The sequence below is a fragment of the Rattus rattus genome, chromosome 14 (genome assembly GCF_011064425.1).
Source record: "Rattus rattus isolate New Zealand chromosome 14, Rrattus_CSIRO_v1, whole genome shotgun sequence".
Taxonomy (NCBI): Eukaryota; Metazoa; Chordata; class Mammalia; order Rodentia; family Muridae; genus Rattus; species Rattus rattus.
Genome location: NC_046167.1, coordinates 42,990,356 through 43,004,188, shown reverse-complemented (window position 1 = coordinate 43,004,188; position 13,833 = coordinate 42,990,356). Strand labels below are relative to the sequence as shown.

The following is a 13,833-nucleotide window of genomic DNA, read 5'->3' as shown; positions in this document are numbered from 1 at the left end:
TCCATCAGTAATTACACACACACACACACACACACACACACACACACACACACACACACTGCCTGAAAGGCATGTTTACACACAAAAGCTAGGATTTAATATTTACCCCTCTCAAGGTATCAGTAGACAGATACTGAAACAACAAGTGTGAGTGTTACAGAGATGGCTCCGCCACCGACATTGTCTGCTCTTGTAGAAGACCCAGGTTTGGTCCCAGCACCTATGTTGGGTGGTTCCCAACAACCTGAACTCAACTCCAGGATATGTGATGCAACCTCTGGTGTCTAAGGGCACCTACACTGACTTGCACCCCACCCTCACCCCCAAGACATACTCACATTCACATAATTAAAATAAAATACAAACCTTTTAAAAAGGAAAATAGGAAATATAAACCAGACTCAAATCTAAATAGCAAGATATGGTGGCATGTGCCTGCCATCCTAGCAATTAGGATGTAGAGGCAGGAGGATCAGGAGTTCAAAGTCTTTCTCAGCTACATAGCAACTTTGAGGCTAGCCTGGGCTCCATGTGACACTGCTTCAAGCCTCACAGCTATAATATTCTTTTAAACAAACACTGTCACGTTTATTCTATATTAGTGACTATTATTCATGTTTGTTTCCTTGCATTAGAAAAAGGTTACATAAAAGAGACAGAGCTGGATGCCTTTTTTGACGATTTGCTGGCAAAATTTGGAATCGAGGTAAGTACTCATAGCGCAGAACATTAGTGTATGTGTCTCTCAGCAAAATATAAGCATCAGAGATGCGCTGATTTGAACCTATAATCCCGTATGACCTCGTTTTTTCTTTGCATGTAACATCTCTCCCTCTCCTAGCAACATAAAGAGATTTAGGCAGGTTTTATAAAAGGTAACATCACATTAGGCATGCTGGCCACTGATTTTCATTGAAACATCTGTCATGCACTTAGACTGCCTACCTTTTGTGGACACAATCAACTCTCCCTTGGTTACATCTCTGCTAATGGATTTCAATAAGAGATAGGGAAACTCATAGATCAAAAGCACAGAGGAGTAGAGAAGATATTATGAGTTTTAAGGTTCCATGTTCCCTCATGACAAACAAGCCATTTAAAATCATTTCCTCATGATCTGTTTGATTAAATGAGGTAGTAGATTTCTCATGAACTGCTAAGCCAGAACAAAACCAGTATCCTCAGAATCAGGTATAAATGTAAAGCAGTTTACTCAGTGGGTAAATCTGGCCTAGAGAGACGTAGATTTGTTCTAGAAGGTTCTTGTACCAAAGGAGAGGGAAAAAATAACACAGAGACACCAAAATTCTGTGTATTGATGTTCAACACTGAGAGAACTCCTTTGAATGAGTGGTCATCTCAGGAGGAAAGGTTCTGGGACTGGTGTGTTTACATAAATTGTCTACCCCTAGGCTTCCGTACTCTACTTGGAGAAACACTAAGGGTTACAGAGTCCCACTTTGGAACCATGGCCATGGATTCTCCACCTTCAAAGAGTGCAGGGAAAGGTATTAGAGGGTGGGACAGCCAGCTGAGAAATGAAAACAAAAGCAAAGCAAAGCAAAACAAACCAGAATCACACCTTGGTCTCCCTGTGTTTGCCTCTCATATTTTGTGCCTCTTTTGTCTCTCATTGCTTTGCCCACTTCTGTGTTCTAGACCTTTCAGAACTGCATTCCTATCTCCCAACCTCTCTGTGTCTCTGAGTGATCTTTGGGTATTTCTTTCATTTCTTCAGCCCTCTTCTGGCATTCTATACTTCCACTTTACTTTTCAAAGTCTTCTCTTGCCTTTCCTATCCCAAGTCTGTTATTTCTCTTTTTCCATCTTTCTCTTGTGTCTCTGCTTCAATTCTATTTCTGCTTTTTATTTTTTTTTGTCATTATCTTCCTCTTCTCAACTCCTGGTCTCCCTTTCTTTTAATCTCAGGGTCTCTTTCCTTATTGCCTGGTCTCCCTCTCCCTCTCCTTCCCCTTCCCCCCTTCTGACTATGTACAGTCTGTAAGGCAAAGGGTGGCAGGGGAGAGGCATAGAGCTGTGCATTCCTTCTGTCCCCTGACCAGATCTTTGTATCTGCTTCTCTGCAGCCTTCATTATTGCCTTTTCGTGAGCCATGGGTCTAGCTGAGGAGGAATCCCACAGCAGAGGCTCCTATTATCCCTTCATCACCCAAGTTCCCATGCCAGCAACCCACTCTGAAGCCTCTGAACTTAAATAATGCTCAGGCTATGGTTTTGCAGGAACTCATGATTCAGACGTTTAGTCAACTGTGGGTGGGGGATATTGCAGAAAGCACATAGAGGAAAATCAGATCATTCAAAGCTCCCAGACTCTAAGACAGGATGACTATTTCCAATACCCCAGAGAAAGGATTTTGCTGCCTAGGGTAGCTCTATTGTTAATGTGACTGCCTAACACATATACAGCCCTGGGTTTATGTCTTGTGCTGTGTAAGCCAGAGATGGCAGCAAACACCTTCAATCTCTACACTTGGGAGGTAGAGGCAGAGGGGTCAGCAGTTCAAGGTCATCTTCAGCCACATAGCATAAAAAGTTAGGGTCATCTTGAGCTACATGAGACCTTGTCTCAAATAAATTACACACACACACACACACACACACACACACACACACACGCACACACAGAGTGTTTGTTTATTCTGAGAGGCTGAGAGGATTCCAGGGTTCCTAACAGTGAGCTGTTTGCTCATCCATCTCACTGAGCACTCAGACTACACATACTTGCCTCTTCTATAAGCCTCTGATGGGGCTAGACTAAGGGGACCATCAGCTGTTGTGGCTGCTCTTTGTTACCCCAACCTCACCCTCCTGCATGGTGATGATCTGAAACCCTATCAACCTCACTATGGGGTGTGGAGGAAATGAAGAAGGGACAGACACAGACACTGACAGATGTACTAAAAGCACTGGGCAGTCAGGTGGGCTGTATACAGTCTGATGGAATCCGCTCCTAGTTATGTAGTGCTAACTTGAACTCTCAGTGTTTTCATTATGTACAACATATGCTAGTCTTGGTAGAGGGTGTCTGTAGGTGAGCAGGATCAGGCTGTAAAAACCTGGGAGAAGGAAGCTGTGGCTGCTATGTTTTGCACAAACTGCTGACATTTGCACTCAGATCAGAGGAAGACTTTGCTGTTTTCCCATAGAGTGTCATCCTAGGTGGGGGACTTTGCCAATATCCCATGTGTCTGAGGCATTGGTCTTTGATATGGCCGTGACCATGTCAACAATCCACATTCAGTCAGGACTTCATCCTCTCTTTATGCATTCATTCAGGGTTCCTTGGCTCCCCACAAACCTTTTCTTTTCACATGCTGGTCTCTACATTGTAGCTTAAGCTAGCCAGTCCATTGTTGAGTGTCAGTCTCCACGGACTGACAATACTACATGCTGGCTTTCTTCCTCTGCTCTGCAGGTGACACGTACGTTACAAGGCCTAGGGAGTCCCACAAGGGAACTCCGAGTTCTTTGGCACTGGGTACAAGAGGTAGTCAGGGGCTCAGTGGTTAGAGATCTAAAAGGATGGAAGTTAAGGCTCAAGCTAAGGGTGACTGCTGCTTTAATAGTTTCATGTTGATTTGCCTTGACATCTAATTTTCCACTAACACAGCCATGTTGTTAACTTCCCATGACAATCCCCAGACCAGTATAAAGAATAATTTATTCATTCAACAGAAACTCTGTTCCAGGATGAATAAATGATCACTGTCCTGGCATGAGTCTTAATTTTACAATTAACTGAACCTTGAGCTGAGGCTTCCCCAGTTCAGTTCAGTTTCTGTAAGCATGCACATGCATTCTCTCAAAGAGAACCAATGAAGCAGCTGCATCGATCTGTGATGGTGGATTACAAGGGAACTGCCTTCTGGTTGGGTAGGAAGCCTCTGACAGTGACAGCATGCCTGTATGTGAGTCTTAAAGCCTCAGAATCAGGAAAACTGACAGCCTGTAGACCTCAGTCAGAGGTAGGAGGCCTGAGAACTCAAAGAAAAGGTGCTGAAGCAATCCCTGGAGGCCAGGGTCCAGAAAGCATGGGTCTCTGATATTCAAGGCAGGGCATGAATGAGTACTTTGAAGTTTTTAAAGCATAGCAGGGAGGCGAATTTGCCTTCCATGTTCATTTTCTCTATCCCAGCCGTGAGGATGGTACCCACTCATACTTCTGTGCTACTTACTTTGTTATTCCGTGAAAAAAAAATGTGACAAAAGCAATTTAAAGAAGGAAGGGTTTATTTCAAGTTTAATAGCTTCATGTTGACTTGCTTTATTTAAGGATAATTGACTAGTTTATTTAAGGATGCATACAATTCATCATGCTGGGGAAAGCATGGTTAGTGAATGATGTTGCTGGTCATCCATGTGTATCCATGGCTACAAAGTGTTGAGAATTGTGTTCTGGTTCTCAGCTCACTTCCTCAGTTTGATTTAGTGCCAGACCTGGGATCTTGGGGTGGTGCCATCTACATTTAGGGATGGGGGTGTGGTGGTCATCACTCCTTAGTTAAACTTTTCAAGAAACACCCTACAGACTTGCTCAATGGTTTGTCTCCAAATTCCATCAGCTTCACAACTAAGATTGTCTATCACATTCTCCTAGTCTACACAGGATCCTATCATAAAATTCCCTGGGAATACCTCACAGATGTACTCAAGATGTATGTCAAGCTTCTAAGTATTCCTTAATCCAGTCATGTTGGCACCTAACAGAACCACCATCACCCAGACAAACAGATGGCCTATAGGCTGGGACCAACACGCTTCTGAAACACCCTGGTGTTTGGATTTTGATGTTCACAGAGTTTGAACAACCATGTTTTACTCTCCCCATTTCACAAGGAACCAGCGTAAGTGGTGCGTGCATTCTCACAGTTGAAGGGCCTGCCATGCACATGCTGTAGGTTCTTGGGTTTTATCCTTCCCAGCCTTTCCTATGCGGCCCCTTTGCCTAATACTTGTCAATGGGTAACTGAAGGTATATTTCTTAATCAAGAAAACACCTTTGAGATTGAAAATAAACAGTGGCGATTTTTAGCTTGTGAGAGCAAGTTTTTCAAGTCCCAACCTCACTGCCCTCAATGTCCTCACTGTACTAGTTCTGAGAATAAAGAAAAACTTGTAGGAAGAGAGGGGGGATTGTCGGCATCACTGCAGGGGCCCACAATATTTGCTCAGTGTGACACGAATAATACAGCTATTGCTTCCTGTTTTGTCACCAGAGGCTTTGGTTTCAGCTCACTAATGTTCCCTCCCACATTTTTTCATTTGGTGTGAGTTCACTTAGGAGCAACAAGGCCTTTCGCTATTCCTCGTTAGTAATCCTCAAATGAATACATTTGGCTGATGTATTTACAGAGTCAATCTGTCCCAGTCCTCTTATTTTAATCATTTAATCATTATTTTAATCATTCTAAATATAAGACCAAAGCCATCAGCCTGGCAGATGGCTTTGGTGTGGCTACAGCATACGAATCCATTTGATTAATAGGTTGTCTTGATACAAATACTAGTGGTTCTTCTTTGGCTTAAAAATTAAAATAACTGCTATTTTAGTTGATCCTCACTTCCTATTCTGTGAAGATCTCTTTTGGTTTTGGCAGAGTCTTATCTTTGTGAAGTTTATTCCAAATGAAACTTATTCCACATTTGCATGTGAACAATTGATGAGACATTGATTTACTTGCTTCTTTCTCATGCATGTACTTCATTGAGCTTTTATGTTTGAGTCTCCTCCTTCCAAAGGTAACAAGTAAGAAACAATGACATACAACTCCATTTAACATTTTAAGATTTTATTTATTTTTTATGTGTATCAGTGTTTGGCCTGCATGTATATATACCAGTGCCCTCAAAGGTCAAAAGAATGGTTCAGGTCCTCTACAACTGGAGTTATAGATGGTTATTAGACACCATGTGGATACTAGGGACCCTAACTGAAGTCCTCTATAAGAACAGTAAGTGCTGTTAATGGCTGAGCCATTTCTCTAGTTGCATAAGTCCATTTTTATACTTGTTGATAAATTTGCTCATGATTAGACATGGAAGAGGTAAATATTGATCAATGGACACAAAACTCAATAGATTCCCATATTTCTCATGTCTACTTCAGTCTGAGAAGCATGGGAAATGACCATGATCTTAGTTTTAAGGAGCTTTTTGCAGAACAGAATGTTTTACCATGCTCTTAGAGGATCTAGTAGCTCAAATTATCAGTTAAGAGCATTTTCTACCTTGTTTATAACTCAATATCAAACACACATTCTGTATCTTCTTCCTGTAACTAGTGAGACAGGAATGCAGTTCCGGGGACTATGTTCTTGAAGTGATGTCTGGATTTTCCTTAGCATGAAGTTGACTCTATTGACCAAAGTACCAGGGCTTTCAAGGATGGGCTTTTAAGCTTCAGGGTCTTGTGCAGTTCAGAGCTATGCAAGGATGTCCACGGGCTGCCTCAGTTCAAAGATAGCAGTGAATGATGTCCAACCAAAATTGTAAATGTAAAAATGATATTAATTTTCTTGATAATTTGACTACATGGTTCTCCAGGGCGAACTTTGTAGATGACAGTGTCTTGTCACATGCCAAATGGTTGGACACACCTGAGATATAAACATGTTGTTCAACTAATTGTTGAACCTTTCCTGAAAGAAAAAATATCAAAGCAAGTCACCAAATTGTCCCTGGATTGTTTGAATTTCTTGTTTAGAAACCATCTGATTCTAGGCTTTAATGACTCTGCTGAACAGCCTCTGTTCTACCAGAGGTAACAATGTTACTTCAGGGAAGCACAAGAGTAAACTTTTCAAACTGTCCTATTGGTCTGGGTCTGCAGTGCCCAGCTTCTCAAACCATCCTTTTTTCCTGCGTGGAGGTGGGCACAAGGAAATAGCAGTCTTCTGAATCCCAAGACAAAGGCGCCTCAGACACCCTGACCATTTTCTCCTTCACTCTTCTAAACCACCAAAACTGATCTGGAAGAACATACACCTGATTGAGAGTAGCAACATGAATTGGATTATTCCTCTTGTCACTTGTCAAGATGAGAAGGGGAGTTGGTGTTGTTCTGCAACCTAGTTTTACACTATTGGAAACAAGTGCCACATGAACAGCCCAGCTGAAGGGACTAGTGCCCAGGACATTGCTGATAGGCCAGTCAAGTAAAAATAGAAACACAAATCACAGCCAACACAACACACACACACACACACACACACACACACACACACACACACACACACACACACACACCTTCAAAAAAGAAAACGTCAGGAGATTGGGAGCGAAGCCAAGGGCTGCATGGTACAAGGACATTTTGCTGCCTCCCATAGCCGTTGTGAAGACTTGATGAGTTACTTTTTATGGAACAGCCTGGCTTTATGCTCATCTGTTTGTTACGCCCCCTACCCCAGTTTGTATTTTCCTATCAATCGTCTATATTTTGAACTCCATCTAGGCAGTTTCCCTTCCTACCATCTCCGGCTCCTCATCATTGTGGACACCTCTCAAAGAGAAGTCCAGTAGAAGGAAAATCAGGACAAATATGCCCTCTGGCAATCTGTGATGGAGGGCATAGGCCAGGCCTGTCTTGCTGTCATTATGTGTGACAAATATGTAGTATTCAGTAGAAATCAGTGTGTCTTGGGTTTGTACTGGGGGCCAAATCTGGGATGAGCTAATTTGTTTTGGGGCATCCTGTTCTGGATGAGATAGGAATAATTCCAAACTTCTTTTTTATCTGAAGACCTTGATTTCTCAGCACTGTCCACAACTATTCTCAGGAATTGCAAGGGAGAAAGGGTAGCATCTGGGTTAGTCCAAGGCCAACATGCAATTTCCCCACACATATAGAGATGAGTGAGGTTTCCAGGGGGCCCTCCAGAAGCCAAGTCAATCTCACCACAGCACCAACATGGATGGTAGACCACAGGTCACACCCCTTTGGCCCTGGTAATTCATAGATGATGGACTTGGAGCCTTCTGAGAGCGATGCAAAGGAGAAATAATTTAGCATAAATTCTAATGCCTATGAACTCAGAATTAGATAATGCTTGGATCACCTCTACCTCAGCTCTTGAGAGCCAATACCTTCTTCACTGCTAATTATATATGTTATATCCCCTGCACTAACCTTGACCTCTTTGGAGAAGATGACTGAAGAGAAACAGGTGTTTAGAAATGTTATACATGGGAGGGAGCTGGGATACCTTCAGTAACTCAGCATCTGCTTTATCTCTTTGTGTTCCCTTTTAATTATTTAACTTTGAGGAGCCCTCAAAGCTGGGCCTTTTAGATAAAAAAAAAAAGAAAAAAAAAAGGAAAAGCTCAGAATTCTTGGAAAGAACTCATATATTAATTATAACCACTCTTTCCTCTCACCCAAATAAATGATATTTAAACATGTTCTTTTAATACCTACTGTAGTCTCTAAGCTTCTTTAACAGCCAGTTTACTTAGAGAGGATATTGATAGGTGAATGATTGATCAAGAAATATCTGTCTTCTGAAAAACACAAAATCATGAAATGATCAGAGCAATGAATTATCAAGCTGCATGCTTTGAATGCTTGGGATCCTGGTGGCTTTAACATAGCTGTCCATGGTTTGTTTCAGGACACTCTTATGGAAGAAAATGTGCAGAAAATGAAAGAACAGTTAATGGCTGGCCACGACATCTCTAAGGAAGGTCGCATACTGATGAAAGAGGTAGTTCCATGTCTACACCCCATGTCCTTATATTCATGAGGAGCCATTTCTTTTAAAAGACAATGGAAGCCAGCCATGCTAACTCATATCTGGCATCCCATCATTTAGTGTGCTGAGGAAGGAGGACTGTTGCCACTTCAAAACCAGCCTGGGCTATTGAGTGAGTTCCAGGCCAGCTTGGGTTATAGAGGGACACCTTGCCTCAAAACAACAAAACGACCAAGGACAGCAACAGAAGAGACAACAACATCTTGCAGTCAACTGAGAAATCAGATTTTTTTTTTTTGCAAGGTTGTTGGATTAGAAAATATTTTTGAAATAATCTTTCTTTTGTTATCCACTTAATAGTAAAGAATCTTTCCACCTCCCACCTGTTTATGAAATTGGATCTCAATTAGCCCAGGCTAGCTTGGAACACAATGTGTAGCTGAGGATGACATTAAGTTCTGGACCTTTCTTCTTCCACCTTAAGTGCTGGGATCACAGGTGTGTGTCGCTGAGTACAGCCGTATGATTCTTTCATTTTCAGTAGATTACCCAACATTGACACCTGGTCTTGGAGCGGTCATGATCCAACATCTGTCTGTATATCATCTCACACAAATTGAATCTTGACAGAAATCATTTACTGAGCATGAATTTAAACTTTGTTATCAGCTCCTAGGGCAGGGTGGGAAAATCTCTCCCTGAAGATATTAAGAACAAAACAGAGGTTGAGTGTGGTTGTGTTTGACTTTAATCCAGAACTAGGGAGGCAGAAGCAAGCAGATCTTTAAATTGAGACCAGGTTGGCCTACATAGTGAGTTCCAGGACAGCCAGGCTGTTTCAAAACAAACAAACAAATACATACGAAAGGCCCAACCAAACAAAATAATCAAACAAAGAGCAAAACAGAGGCTAAGCATGTAGCTCCTGCCTAGCAGGTGTAGAGCCTGAATCTGATCCCCAACAATACAATGAACAAACACATGCCAGAAAACCATTTTTTACTTTAACCCCTTTCATTAAACACCTACTAACGCATGACCATGCCTTGACCATGCAGTGCCTGCTTCCCACAGTCCTCATGTCAGCTGATTATTTCTCTTCCCATTAGAAACCAGATCACTGTTCAGAAAACACCTTCACCTACAGTCACATACCCCTTATACTTATCAATAGGATATGTTGGGAGACATTCAAGGTTAGGCAATTTTTGGTTGTGTAACTTCGGAGAACATGCTTGTAAGACCTAGATGGCATAAACCAGTCACTCGGTCCATAGTCTGGCTATGATTATATCAAGGGTAGGTGCTACTGCTATAATACAGCTTATAACTTTACAGCAAGTGTGTGTGTGTGTGTGTGTGTGTGTGTGTGTGTGTGTGTGTGTGTCTGTCTGTCTGTCTGTCTGTCTGTCTGTGTACGGTATATATGGTATAGATATGTATATGAATATGCACCTATGAACACCCATGGGAAAACCAGAGGAGGACATTGGGTGCCTTCCTTAATTGCTTCCCATTTTATTCCCTTCAAATAGTCTCAACTGAAGCCAAAGCTTGCTGTCTTGGTTAGGGCAACTCACCATGAAGCTCCTAGGATCTGTCTGTCTTTGCCCCTCAACACTTGGGCTATAGGCGTAGAGCCATTATACCTGACTTTTCCATAGGTGCTAAAGATTTGAACTCAGGTATTCATGCTTCATTCACATCAAGGGAACAGTGCATCATCCTGGCAATTAAAATTAAAAAGTATACACTAAATGATGACCCTATTGTAGTAAATATATTTTCAGAAACACATTGATATTAATTATTATCAAGACTTTTGTACTGTAAATGATTGGATGAGCTACACTTTGATATGATTGGCAGTACAGTGGGTACATTATATCACAAGCACATGAGTAACTGGTACAGTCTGGGCTCACTCTGTGACACTGAAGAAGACCCAGAGGGAATTACTTTTACATATGGGGACAATTGAGAAAGAAGACAATAGACACTCTAATGATCCCAGTAGAACCTACCTGTGTGCTGAAGTAGTATATGATCACTAGGGATCAAGACATTACATTAGTTCATGGACCATGTGAAGTAAATCAACCAAACTGGAGTTTCTATAGGAGGTGCTGGCTGAATCAACACCTTGCATTTTGTAGTAGAAGATAGACACAAATCACGTTAAACAGTATAAACCATAGCCAGCACTCTGGCATCTCGGCAGAGAGCAGTCATTTCTGCTCCCACACACGGCACTGAAGAACTGTGCATCTATAGCACCAACCAGTAAAACATGGAGGTTCAGTGTGAGCTTGACGTTGCTTATCTGTGAGATAGATTCCACCATTTACTGTAATTAAAAAAATACTAATAACAGTGTGTCTCTGTGTGTGTGTGTGTGTGTGTGTGTGTGTGTGTGTGTGTGTGATTTATAGCTTCTTGTTAGGATTGTTTGAATTTTACCAGGTTTGGTGGCTTGCTTTTATAATTCCAGCACTTGGGAAGCCGAGGCAGGAGAATTACCATAGGTGCAAGGCTGTTCCTGGTCAGAGATTTAAGACTCTGTCTGAAAAAGCAACAAAACAGAATAAAATAAACCAGGACTGAGTCTGTGTGTATGAACCTTAGAGCAACACTTATTTTCTAATATCAATAAACTATCAATTTAACGGTGGAAGTGCAGAGGGAAGTGTGTTCAACATGTTAAATGATAAACAAATTTATCATTATCACCATTGCTGCTGTTATTTTCTATCATGAGCTATCCACAGTTTTATATGGAAATATGGTCCTTTTTTGAAACAACCAATAGTTAATGAACAATCATTTGGGGCTTAGAGCTGCAAGCTGAGCTCTCCATCCTGGGAGGTCTGAACACGTCTCCTGGGTATGTACACTGCATGCTTTACTCCTTAATGGACACTGGTAAGAGCCCCTGACTATTCCTCTTTGCTTCCTGTAGCTTGCCAGTATGTTCTTATCTGAGGACGAAAATTTCCTCTTGTTCTTTCGCCTGGAAACTCCCTTGGATAACAGTGTGGAGTTTATGCAGGTGAGTACTTGTTGTCTCCATGGAGAAAGAGGGTGGGACTGCCATCCATTCCTCTGTCTGGTCCCTAACGGAGAGTAGCATCCTTTGAACAATTGTTTATCCTGTTGTTAAACTACATAAGCATGTGCTTAGTAAACTCAGAGAACTTAGCTGAATGGACCATAAATATATTCCAGGAATCCAAAGACAAAATAATTATATTTTTTAAAGCAATAAAAGTGGTAAGAAGAACGTATAAAAACAGGGTGAAGGAAGCAAGTCTCCAGATAGCTGCTGAGGTTCATAGGCCTATGCTGTTATGAAAAGTAAAGATTCAGTCAGGACCAGAGTTAACTTTTTAAGAGTCTCTTCCTTTTGTCTGAATGATTTGGTGTCTTATGAGTATTGCCCCGTATTATGGACTCATTTATAGAAGCATCAGAGAAAAATCCCATTGCTGAACACTGTATCACTAAAGAGCAAATCTCTACAGAATAACAACATAGGATCTTTAGTATTACAATGAGTATCTCCCTTGACTGCTGTCCACCTCACCCCCCACCTCTCCCTACCTATCATCCATCTATCTATCTATCTATCTATCTATCTATCTATCTATCTATCTATCTATCTATCTATCTATCTATCTATCTATCTATCTATCCATCCATCCATCCGCAATGAGGCCTGTCCCCAGAATCTTCCTGTCTCCACCTCTCAGTGCTGGGGTTACAAATTTGTGGCATCACAGACAGATTTGTCACATAGGTGCTAGGGATCTGAATTCAATGGGTCAGCACAGTAAGCACTGCATCCACTGAACCATCCTTTTAGCCCCTTTTTGTATCTTTTTTTTTTTTTGGTTCTTTTTTTGGAGCTGGGGACCGAACCCAGGGCCTTGCGCTTCCTAGGCAAGCGCTCTACCACTGAGCTAAATCCCCAACCCCCCCCTTTTTGTATCTTAAATGTCCTTCTTTGTGTTCTTCCTGTTTCACAGGGTATAACCTTTTCTATGAGTCTGTTGGCTATATGCTTTTTCTCCTTGCCTGGACATCTTTTTATCTTATGTTCTTAAAAATGGGTTTACTGAATATTCACATAAAATCTTCAGTCCTCCAGTGATTCAGATGCAACAGTATTATAACATCATTAAATGGAGACAGCTTGGAGACAAGCACTGTAAAGATCTGTGTTTTTTAATATTACTTGAAATAATTTTAAAATTATTTTCACCATTAAGGTATACTTACATTTAAAATTTAGACTGTGGATCATATTTAGTACATAGATTTTGTAAGTCTGGCTAATAATAATCAATCATAAATTACATAGACCAAGAGAAGTGACATTTATGATTAGTTCTCTCATTAACTAGTAGTATCCCAGGACCAGTGTCTCCCATTACCTCTGCAGGGTCTACAATCTGATTGTGTGTAGAAATTGAGACCCTGGCAGTTGATGTATTTGTTAGTCTTCTGATGCTAAATCTCCAACAAAAAAAGACAAAATGTCCAGCTAAATCAGGTTAAGGAAGGGTTTGTTTTGTCTTACAGTTGGACCGTACAGTCCATCATAGAGGAAAGGCATGGTGGCAGGATGGAGGCAGCTGGTCACATGGGTCTGTAGGTAGACACCTAACCAGGAGGTAGAGAAAGATGGATAAGTGCTCAGCTGGCTCTTGTCCTTTTATTTAGTTGGGACCCCCATCTGTGAGATATTCCCGCACACACTCATGGTATTCCTTCCCTTCCCAGTTAAACCTGTCTGGAGTGACTCTCAGATACAGGACAAGAGTATCTCCTAGGTGATTCTAAACTACTAAAGTTGGCAATAAAGATTAATAATCATGTTTGATAACAGACACCCTGACTATGATGGAATAATTTTGTCTACTAAAACTCAAAAACAAAATCAAACCACCCAAACCTTCATAATGCTTTTCACCATGTGGCTCCATGGAATAGTCAGACATGGTCAAAGTATCAGCACTAGAGCCGCTCACAGGTGGTCAGTTGTCTTCCGGTTCAGTATGCAGTCACATCAGCGCTTGCCTCAACTGTCAAGAGGAATGGCTTGCCTCTGTGAACTATCAGTGGCG

The 13,833-nt window shown here is 41.5% G+C and overlaps 1 protein-coding gene across 1 annotated transcript in view; it reads left to right on the top strand.

Annotated features, from left to right (window-relative positions):
- Positions 1-13,833, top strand: part of Scgn (secretagogin, EF-hand calcium binding protein) — a 37,047-nt gene that overhangs the window by 540 nt on the left and 22,674 nt on the right. Inside the window, exons 2-4 of the mRNA XM_032885128.1 lie at positions 636-706; positions 8,627-8,719; positions 11,667-11,756. Of these exons, the coding sequence (XP_032741019.1) occupies positions 636-706; positions 8,627-8,719; positions 11,667-11,756 (254 nt within the window). The remainder of the gene's footprint in view (positions 1-635; positions 707-8,626; positions 8,720-11,666; positions 11,757-13,833) is intronic.